Genomic DNA, 11,304 nt, shown 5'->3' on the forward strand with positions numbered 1-11,304 from the left:
GTACCATCTTCCCTAATGATGTTCATATTGAAACTGTTCGATTTAAAATTTCTTCCTAAGCTTTGAATTAACTCCCTTTATGCTCCATTTCATTGCTTATATATATCCTTGTTTGTTGACGATCTCACGTATTCCTTCAAAACTTTGCGAAATACCATCTTGTGCAATTGCAAACTTGAGTATTCTTCTAATTTCACGCATAAACTTTTCGTGCCGTTTGTCTTTCTCTTCTCATGTTTCGTAATCCTTATAGGCAGTAGTTCTTAGGGACACGATTTGTGCGTACGAAAAGTGAATCTGGTCAGTATACGAAGTTATAAGGAGTTTAATTCTGAGGCGACAAGAGGAAGTGGTCGTACTTTGTTAAGAGTTCTGAACGAATATTGTGCCTATTTGATTTTGGATTTTGAAATTTTTCTTGTGTTAAGTTATTTTATCAACTCTTGCATTACCTAGTATATTTTCTTCTATGTTTATGTGATATGATTTTCTTGGATCCTTTAAAATGTTCAAAAGGGGATGTGAAAACAAACTTTTTCTTCATCTTGTATCAATTTTCGAGGGCGAAAATTTTTGTAAGTTGGATAGAATGTAATATCCCGCATTTTTGAAAATCTAAATATAAATTAAATTCCTAATTAAAAACCTAATTCTACCCTAAATTCACAAAACACACGCACAAACAGAATGGGAAAGAAAGTAAACAGGGGAGCTCGAGGGGGGGGAAAATAGAAAGGGAAAAGAAAGGAAGGGGAAGGAGGGAAGATGGGGAAAATGGAGAACAGGAAAGGAGACAGAGGACGAGGGAGAAGAAGAGAGGGGGAGGAACGATGCTATGGAGCTTGGCGCAGCTGCTGAGCTGCTGTGGCAGAGAAGAAAGGGAGAGGCGAACGTGACCCACAGAGGAGAGGAAGGAGCTGCCGTCGAGCCACGCCCCTTTACCTTGTTCGTGTATCGCCGTTGCTATTCGCTGAGGGTGAGACGCGAAGAGAAGATGCTGACCCGCACCATCGTGCCTCGCTATCTTCGTCGAGCCTTCATCATTGTCGCTCCCTATTCCCGTTGCCATCAGGGTTTGCTGCCGCTGCCATTCAGAGTGACGCAGCAGAGGAGGAGTCGTTCCTCTTCCGCCGCCGTCGCCGGAGACCTTGGTTGCTGCTATTCATATGGGTGAGTTCGTTGTTTCCTAGTTATTGGAGTAACTGTCTATGAATCTTTTGTTGCTTTAGAATGACCTTGTCCCTATCTTTAATGTTCCTGAGTACACTATAGTTGCTGGAATCATTACAGCTGGAACTTGTCACCGGGGGAGAGAAGCGGCTGCACTATCCTCTTCGTTTTGACATTGAACCTCTATTCCTAACCCTGTAACGCTCTTGCTCTTGTTCTATTTGGTATTTTGTTTCTCTATTATGTTCTTATTTTAATTACGATAGCCAATATCTCTGTTTTAGTATTATGGTGTTATGCTGAAATTGCCGAAATTGCCGTTGCTGCGAGCGTAACTAGAATTGATGCTGCTGCCGCCGTCTCGGTTGCGTTGAAATCGCCGCTGCAGTTGCCAGTTTAGACTAAGCAGGGATTGTTGCGTTAAACTATGCGATTGCGACATCGAAGTAGGGGGTTTAAAACGATTTCAATTTAAGAATGCCTACGAGGTTTATTGAATAACTGCAAATAGATTTAATAGCTGTGAGTAATTGATTGATTATGTAATTATTGAAATGTGGCTGAAATTGTGATTGGAATGGTTGAGATTGTGATTTGGAATTGTTGATTTGTGATATTGATTGATTATGTGGATTGGGAATTGCTTGATGACTAATTGTTGAGAATTTCTGAATTTTAATGGGTTATGTTGGATTTGTTACTGTTGAGTTGTTATTTGGTATATTGTAATGTTAATGAACTTGGTTGGTGGTTGATTTGGAATTGGTTTTGAGGGGTTTTGAAGGGTTGGATTTTGAATACTAAATAGATTGCTGAAAAACTAATTTTTGAAATTAAAAGGTGACTTTGGAAGTGAATTAGTTATTCAACGATAATCGAAATGATATAAGAGCAAAGGCTGAGTAAAGTATAATAAAAGTTGTTGTTAGGACTCAAATTTGAGAATTTTGAATTAATTATAGAACTAGTTATGATTTTTCAAAGTTAAAATGTAAAACTTGATTTTCTGCATTATTTTTAAAGGAAGCCGGAAACTTTGAAAAACTATAACTATTTCTGTGGTTACCGGAATTGCATGGGACCAAGTCCAGATTGAGCTTGGAGATATAGGGAACTGGACTGCTGAATTTGAGACTTTTTCACTAAGTTTATGATTTATGGTGAATTTTTGAATCATGGATGTCAAAACTGATTTTTCTGCAGAACGTTTAACGCAGCAGCAACTTGATTCCTCTATTGGAAATTTTGAAGTTTGAATTTTGAAATGGAAACAATTTTAAATAAAACTTTATTTTTATTATTTTGATGCCGTAAAATTTCAGAACAATTGGACTTTTATTTTTAAAGATATGAATTTTTGAAGGATGATGCATTATGCAGAAAAAGCCAGGTTCTGTTTCCTTAAATTAGTAACTTTGGGAGTTTATAACTTTTGATCCTGGATAGATATTGAGATGCAACCAATTGGAGGTGAAAATTAAGTATGTTTAGTATATGTGATTTAAATTTTAGGATTTTTTATGTTTTAATAAGTGAGTTATGGGACTTGGAAGAGGTTGTGTTCAATGATTTGTAAAATAGAATTCTGTAGAAAATTACCTAACTTCCAAGCTACGTAACTCCTTCATTAAAAATGGTATGACCCTGCAACCAATTGAGAAAGAAATTTGGATGAGTTATATTTAACCACATTAATTTTGAAGGTAGTTGGATTTAATTTGGATTTTATATGAAATTTCAAATGTTGTATGGTGCTGCTGTCTTCTGGTTTTAAAACACTGCAGAACAGTCACGGTTTTGCTTATATTCCTGAAGCTATAGTCAGCGAAAAATTATGATTTTTGATTTAATAGAAAGTTTAATCCGAGATGGTCGCATGGATATAAAGTTTGCGCAATTCCAAATTCATTTGATATTTTAAAAATAAAATGGAAATCAGGCTGCCAAGTTGTGTTGGTAATTATTTTGGATATGGAATTTAAGAAATAGATTTTTTATTATCAAATGTTTTTGAGAATATATTGCTGTGGCAAATGCTGAAAGAGGCTAATGAACTGTTGAGAAAATAAATTGTTCAGCAAGGACGGTGGTGTGATCCCGCTTGCATATTATTTTATGTACCCAGTAAGGATGGTGGTTTAATCCCGCTTACTGTGGAGGCAAGGACGGTGGTTTAATCCCGCTTTCGTGTTCCGGGCAAGGATGGTGGTCTAATCCCGCTTATCCGAGTCGGGTCTGGCAACATAACCGACGCGTGAGCTCATGGCCAGTAGGACAGGCATGCATCATATGCATCTATGTGACATTGTTTGGGTGTGTATATTGTAATTGGTTTGCCTAAGTGAATAATTCTGTTAACTGCTAATTGCTATACTTGATATAATTGCTCTTGATTGTGTTAGAAACTCATTACTTGTGTTTGTAACTGATTGGCTGGATTGTGGTGAATTGGGTGCTGGTTGAATTGCTTGGGCCTGAGGCCGTGATTGGATTGTGTTTGAGGTTTAGTAAGTATGAAAGATTGAGCTGGTTCAGCATAGACTTAATGAACCTATGCTTGGAACAGATTAGTCATTCATACGGTCTAGGAAAACTTTTAAGATTTTTATAAAGGAAAATATGGGTTTAGAATTTTGGATAATTAACTGATGCTTTATATGATTTTGGATTTTTGAATGTTATGCGGTTGGTTTTCAAAATAAAAGGTTGACACGGCGAGTAAAGATCACTGCAAATGAAAACAGTTTTTCATTTAAATACTTTTGAGTGAAATTAACTATTTGCGTTTTATTCTTTACTTTCACGGCATTCTCTACCTCTACTGAGAACATGTGTGAGAATTATTATCAATAATATTTATGTGATTATTATTATTTGTGAATGTTTGAATTATGACTTTAATGAAAAAAAAATTTTTCTGGCATTTTCTTAAAACTGAAACGCGAACTCGATATAAAGGCTTGATAATTAAGTAGTTAATACTAGAAAAGGTTACGTAATGTCCTTTCTAGTAGAAATACCCTGACTTAAGCAAGGTATTTTGCTGGATGGGATGTTACAATATGGTATCAGAGCAGTCCTTCCTGTAGAGCCTTGGGAGTGGACTGACTATGCTTCATTGCATACTCTGAGTGTCTGTCATGCTTTATAACTTGTTCTGATGACAAGAGTTTGTGTTTTATATGCATGACTGTCTGATGATTAATGCTATTAGTTTACCATTGCATACCTCATGGTATCAAGTTTGGCCAACATAATACTAATGATTTCTGTATATGGAAATACTAATGGGTTATCATAGATGAAATAGAAGTGATAGGTTAACGCGAATCACGAGATTTTGGGGACGTTAGAGACTAAGTTCTAGAGACAAGTTCCGTTTCGACGTATGCTCTTTATTCGTGCTTAGTGTTATCTCTTTCTCTATTAATTGTATTGGAATTTCTAGTTTCTGATCTCTTTCTTGCTAATCTTGTATTATCATTCGTGCATATCCTTGCTTGACTCTGTATCTAGTTGTTGTTTGAATCTTTTGAACCATTTATCCTATACCTTACCAACTCTATGTTCTTTGCTTTGAACTTGGATTTATTTCGGTGCAACATATCATTTCTTGTAATTTCCTTCTTGAGTACTTGTTTCAGATTCTCTTCCAAAAAAATTTCAATTTAAATCTTTTCTTACTTGACTGCATCCACAACCCTTGCTTAAATTTTGATGGGATTGTTTTTAATTCGGTCTAGACTTTCTTACATAAACTCTAAAACTTCTTTATATAGTTTAATCTTGTTTATCTGTGATATACCACTTATCTTTTATTGATTTATAGAAAATTTTATTTCAAAATTTATTCTTTGAATTGAACCAAATTTTCTTCCAACTTTATTATAATTTTATAGCTATTCTTACCTAATTATGTACTTAAGTATCCTCCAAGATTTTTTTTAAAAGAAAATATTTTGCCCTTAACATCAAACAAGCTTTAATTTAAAAACCATGCATGATTTGTTTTGATTTAAAAACTAAATTGATATAACATTATTTATACTAAGTTTAGTACTTTTGGGAAATGTTAGATTTATATATATTCTTTTGAAAAAGATAAACTAATTCCCTCTATTTCAAATTGAAGTTGTTCAAAATCGTTGTACCATCTTCCCTAATGATGTTCATATTGAAACTGTTCGATTTAAAATTTCTTCCTAAGCTTTGAATTAACTCCCTTTATGCTCCATTTCATTGCTTATATATATCCTTGTTTGTTGACGATCTCACGTATTCCTTCAAAACTTTGCGAAATACCATCTTGTGCAATTGCAAACTTGAGTATTCTTCTATTTTCACGCATAAACTTTTCGTGCCGTTTGTCTTTCTCTTCTCATGTTGAACGTGACCCACGGAGGAGAGGAAGGAGCTGCCGTCGAGCCACGCCCCTTTGCCTTGTTCGTGTATCTCCGTTGCTGTTCGCTGAGGGTGAGACGCGAAGAGAAGATGCTGACCCGCACCATCGTGCCTCGCTATCTTCGTCGAGCCTTCATCATTGTCGCTCCCTATTCCCGTTGCCATCAGGGTTTGCTACCGCTGCCATTCAGAGTGACGCAGCAGAGGAGGAGTCGTTCCTCTTCCGCCGCCGTCGCCGGAGACCTTGGTTGCTGCTATTCATATGGGTGAGTTCGTTGTTTCCTAGTTACTGGAGTAACTGTCTATGAATCTTTTGTTGCTTTAGAATGACCTTGTCCCTATCTTTAATGTTCCTGAGTACACTATAGTTGTTGGAATCATTACAGCTGGAACTTGTCACCGGGGGAGAGAAGCGGCTGCACTATCCTCTTCGTTTTGACATTGAACCTCTATTCCTAACCCTGTAACGCTCTTGCTCTTGTTCTATTTGGTATTTTGTTTCTCTATTATGTTCTTATATTAATTATGATAGCCAATATCTCTGTTTTAGTATTATGGTGTTATGCTAAAATTGCCGATATTGCCGTTGCTGCGAGCGTAACTAGAATTGATGCTGCTGCCGCCGTCTCGGTTGCGTTGAAATCGCCGCTGCAGTTGCCATTGCTTGATGACTAATTGTTGAGAATTTCTGAATTTTAATGGGTTATGTTGGATTTGTTGCCGTTGAGTTGTTATTTGGTATATTGTAATGTTAATGAACTTGGTTGGTGGTTGATTTGGAATTGGTTTTGAGGGGTTTTGAAGGGTTGGATTTTGAATACTAAATAGATTGCTGAAAAACTAATTTTTGAAATTAAAAGGTGACTTTGGAAGTGAATTAGTTATTCAACGATAATCGAAATGATATAAGAGCAAAGGTTGAGTGAAGTATAATAAAAGTTGTTGTTAGGACTCAATTTTGAGAAGTTTGAATTAATTATAGAACTAGTTATGATTTTTCAAAGTTAAAATGTAAAACTTGATTTTCTGCATTATTTTTAAAGGAAGCCGGAAACTTTGAAAAACTATAACTATTTCTGTGATTACCGGAATTGCGTGGGACCAATTCCAGATTGAGCTTGGGGACATAGGGAACTGGACTGCTGAATTTGAGACTTTTTCACTAAGTTTATGATATATGGTGAATTTTTGAATCATGGATGTCAAAACTGATTTTTCTGCAGAACGTTTAACGCAGCAGCAACTTGATTCCTCTATTGGAGATTTTGCAGTTTGAATTTTGAAATGAAACCAATTTTAAATAAAACTTTATTCCTATTATTTTAATGCCGTAAAATTTCAGAACAATTGGACTTGTAGTTTTAAAGATATGAATTTTTGAAGGATGATGCATTATGCAGAAAAAGCCAGGTTCTGTTTCCTTAAATTAGTAAATTTGGGAGTTTATAACTTTTGATCCTGGATAGATATTGAGATGCAACCAATTGGAGGTGCAAATTAAGTATGCTTAGTATATGTGATTTAAATTTTAGAATTTTCTATGTTTTAATAAGTGAGTTATGGGACTTGGAAGAGGTTGTGTTCAATGATTTGTAAAATAGAATTCTGCAGAAAATTACCTAACTTCCAAGCTACGTAACTCCTTCATTAAAAATGGTATGACCCTGGAACCAATTGAGAAAGAAATTTGGATGAGTTATGTTTAACCACACTAATTTTGAAGGTAGTTGGATTTAATTTGGATTTTATATGAAATTTCAAATGTTGTATGGTGCTGCTGTCTTCTGGTTTTAAAACACTGCAGAACAGTCACGGTTTTGCTTATATTCCTGAAGCTATAGTCAGCGAAAAATTATGATTTTTGATTTAATAGAAAGTTTAATCCGAGACGGTCGCATGGATATAAAGTTTGCGCAATTCCAAATTCATTTGATATTTTAAAAATAAAATGGAAATCAGGCTGCCAAGTTGTGTTGGTAATTATTTTGGATATGGAATTTAAGAAATAGATTTTTTATTATCAAATATATTTGAGAATATATTGCTGTGGCAAATGCTGAAAGAGGCTGATGAATTGTTGAGAAGAAGGAACCCGTAAGGGTGGATAAGTCCTATTTTTAAAGGAGATTATGTCCAAATTTTTATAAAAAATATAAGGACTTAATCAAAATAAATATTCAGGGCTTATTTAATAATAATAACTCCAATGATTCTTTTAAGAAAAGAATATTTGATCTATGAGATTGTTGGTAGGGGCGTGGGTCTAGTCCCGCTTGCTCAGTGTGTAAACCATTATGCAGGGATGGTGGTTTTGTCCCGCCTGCAGTGAGGACGGTGGTTTTATCCCACTCACGTATTGATAAATTGTTCAGCAAGGACGGTGGTTTTATCCCGCTCACGTATTGATAAATGGTTTTATCCCGCTTGTCTATGGAACCTACGGATAAGGATGGTGGTCTAATCCCGCTTATCCGAGTCGGGTCTGGCAACATAACCAACGCGTGAGCTCATGGCCAGTAGGACAGGCATGCATCATATGCATCTATGTGACATTGTTTGGGTGTGTATATTGTAATTGGTTTGCCTAAGTGAATAATTCTGTTAACTGCTAATTGCTATACTTGATATAATTGCTCTGGATTGTGGTGAATTGGGTGCTGGTTGAATTGCTTGGGCCTGAGGCCGTGATTAGATTGTGTTTGAGGTTTAGTAAGTATGAAAGATTGAGCTGGTTCAGCATAGACTTAATGAACCTATGCTTGGAACAGATTAGTCATTCATACGGTCTTGCTATACTTTTAAGATTTTTATAAAGGAAAATATGGGTTTAGAATTTTGGATAATTAACTGATGCTTTATAAGATTTTGGATTTTTGAATGTTATGCAGTTGGTTTTCAAAATAAAAGGTTGACACGGCGAGTAAAGATCACTGCAAATGAAAACAGTTTTTCTTTTAAATACTTTTGAGTGAAATTAACTATTTGCGTTTTATTCTTTACTTTCATGGCATTCTCTACCTCTACTGAGAACATGTGGTTTGGTTCTCACCCCGAAATTTTCCACCCTTTCAGCGACAGCTTTGAAGACGCAATTTGAAGCTGCGAGCGATCAGTAGGCTTTCTTTATGGTCTTAATTGCTTTCATAGAGTCCCCTCGCTATTGTCCTTTGAGATTTTATTTTACATAGAGGGGTAGGTTTAGTATATTGTATTTGAGTTTTATTTGGTCTCTTTTGTATAAGAATTATTATCAATAACATTTATGTGATTATTATTATTTGTGAATGTTTGAATTATGACTTTAATGAAAAAAAAAAACAATTTTCTGGCATTTTCTTAAAACTGGAACGCGAACTCGATACAAAGGCTTGATAATTAAGTAGTTAATACTAGAAAAGGTTACGTAATGTCCTTTCTAGTAGAAATACCCTGACTTAAGCAAGGTATTTTGCTGGACGGGACGTTACAATATGGTATCAGAGCAGTCCTTTGACTTGCAGGGCGGCACTAGCAATCCACTGCAAGAGTCCTTTGACCTGCATGGCGGAGCTAGTTAACTTATTTCTGCTCAACACACTCACTGTAAGAGTCCTTTGACTTACAGGAGCACACACACACTCACTGTAAGAGTCTTTTGACTTATAGGAGTATATGCTAGTTGTGTTTTCTCGATACCTCTGTAAGAGTCCTCTGACTTACAGAATAGCATTATAGCTAAGTATCCCAGGAAAGCAATCTCAGTGGTCATACCACCATCTATCTGACTGCCTTCACGCAGAAGATCATCACATAATCATTCTCATTATCATCATTCATTATCATTCTCATTATTTATCATCACTTTCACATTCTTATGCAGTACCTCTTTCTTTCTCTGTTCAATCATACTATACAAACTTTACATCTTTCACTTTTACAACATCTTAACTCAAACCATTTCTCTATATCAGATTACTCTTTTCTCTTTGTCTTTCTACTCTAATATGATTACTCTTTTCTCTTAATCTATTTACTCTATTATGGTTATTCTGTTCTCTGTATCTCTTTACTCTGCTCTGGTTACTCTTTTTTCTGCTTAACGTATGTATTTAAAGCTTATGTAAATTTCGATATGAATAGTTAGCCTGTCCCAAGTATAGGTTCATTAAGTCTATACTGAAACAGTTTAACTTTTCATATTATACCTAACCCTGGGTGCAACTCAAGAACTAACTATGTTGCTCCTAGTTCGTTTACTAATCTCCGTCTGTTTTTCTGTCATTAAAACTTTACAGACTTTTCTTTGGTGTTTATCTTTTCTTTAACTTTTTATCTTTCATTTATCTTTGCCTCACTAACATGTTATTACGACTTCCTAAGTGTTTTATGAAGGTAGTTGATAAACCACTATTTTATGGTTTATCTTGTGCTCAATTGAGTGGTTTTTATCTACTCTTTACCCACTTATTCATACTATTCGCATGGTTTTACATTTGCCTTCCTAATTATGTGCTTTGATTGAAAACATGCTTCTTTGATCTTATATTTTTTTATTATTAATCCTCTCTTATCACCATTAGATGCCTTGATATGTGTGTTAAGTAATTTCAGAGATTATAGGGCAGGAATGGTTTAGAGGATAGAAAGGAAGCATGCAAAAGTGGAAGGAATACAAGAAGTTGGAGAAATTGCTAAGCTGTCCAGCCTGACCTCTCTGCACTCAAACGGCTATAACTTTAGCTACAGAGGTCCAAACGACGCGGTTCTAGTTGCGTTAGAAAGCTAACCTCCGGAGCTTCGATTTGATATATAATATGATATAGTTTCCCTGAAGCTAAGCGACGCGACCGCGTGATTCATGTGGCCGCATCGCAATGACGGAAATCCAGCGTGGCAAAATTCGAACCCAGCGAATTCTAGACTGTTTTTGACTCAGTTTGCAGCCCAGAAAACACAGATTAGAGGCTATAAAGTGGGGGAATGCATCCATTTAGAGGAGGCTCTCATAATTCATAATTTTAGGAGTATATGTAGTTTTTAGAGAGAGAGGTTCTCTCCTCTCTCTTAGGATTAGGATTTAGGATTTATCTTAGTTTTAGGAGTGACTCTCAATCCAAGGTTCAACGTTCTTTTACTTTATATTTATCTCTTACGTTCAGATACTTTATTGCTTATATTAGTTATGTTGCCTATTTGGCTTATGCTACATTAATGTTATGATTTTCTTAATTAATATTATTTGAGGTATTTCAGATTTAAGATCGCTTTGCTTTTAATTTAATTTAGATATTTTCTTCCTTTTGGCTTTGGTTAAGTAATTGGTAACACTTGAGTTGTCAAACTCAGGAGTGGTTGAAATTGGCAGATTTTGCTTTAGCTAGGATCGCTCTAACACTAGTCTCTCCACAGGAGTTGACTAGGACTTGAGATTTTTCAGTCTTTTCAGCATGAGATTTTTACCATAATTTATAATAAATTAGCAGCCACTAAAACCCCATCTTTTCTACATGATTTCAACACAAATTGAACCCCAATTTAAGCTTAGGGTTTCATTTTTCCAACGGACCCAAGAACATGAACTTTAAAGCTTGAATTTCATCAAATTTCATCAAAATTTCACCAAATTTTCACCAAGAATCAATCATATATGCAACTAATTTTTAGCACAGCCAAATCATACAACATTCACACAACTCAAACACAAATAATCAAGATTAATTTCGTGACACCCTACCTGGTTTTGCTGCTCCTAAT

The 11,304-nt window shown here is 35.4% G+C and overlaps 1 protein-coding gene and 1 long non-coding RNA gene across 4 annotated transcripts; both read left to right on the forward strand.

Moving 5' to 3' along the window:
* LOC107648742 lies at nucleotides 757-8,698 on the forward strand. Of its 3 annotated transcripts, XR_002348753.1 has the most exons (4): nucleotides 757-1,170; nucleotides 1,291-1,367; nucleotides 1,510-1,616; nucleotides 8,644-8,698. XR_002348753.1 is itself a non-coding variant. In XM_021104476.1 (3 exons), exons 1-2 carry the CDS (start codon nucleotides 836-838, stop codon nucleotides 1,361-1,363), a joined length of 408 nt encoding a protein of 135 aa, XP_020960135.1. In that variant the 5' UTR covers nucleotides 821-835; the 3' UTR covers nucleotides 1,364-1,367; nucleotides 1,510-1,615. The 3 variants fall into 3 exon arrangements, 2 of the variants coding, with proteins under 2 accessions (XP_020960135.1, XP_020960136.1); XM_021104476.1 differs by lacking the exon at nucleotides 8,644-8,698 and having other exon boundaries at nucleotides 821-1,170; nucleotides 1,510-1,615; XM_021104477.1 differs by lacking the exon at nucleotides 8,644-8,698 and having other exon boundaries at nucleotides 821-1,170; nucleotides 1,455-1,594.
* On the forward strand, nucleotides 5,606-6,231 carry LOC107648743. Its single transcript, XR_002348754.1, has 3 exons — nucleotides 5,606-5,837; nucleotides 5,940-6,034; nucleotides 6,122-6,231. It is a non-coding gene; the product is annotated as an uncharacterized LOC107648743 (long non-coding RNA).

The sequence above is a fragment of the Arachis ipaensis genome, chromosome B06 (genome assembly GCF_000816755.2).
Source record: "Arachis ipaensis cultivar K30076 chromosome B06, Araip1.1, whole genome shotgun sequence".
Classification (NCBI taxonomy): Eukaryota; Viridiplantae; Streptophyta; class Magnoliopsida; order Fabales; family Fabaceae; genus Arachis; species Arachis ipaensis.

Coding starts and splice junctions, on each gene's coding strand:
- LOC107648742 (XM_021104476.1), top strand. CDS start 836: ATGGAGCTTGGCGCAGCTGCTGAGCTGCTGTGGCAGAGAAGAAAGGGA. Junction 1,171..1,290: donor GGTTGCTGCTATTCATATGG/GTGAGTTCGTTG, acceptor GAATCATTACAG/CTGGAACTTGTCACCGGGGG.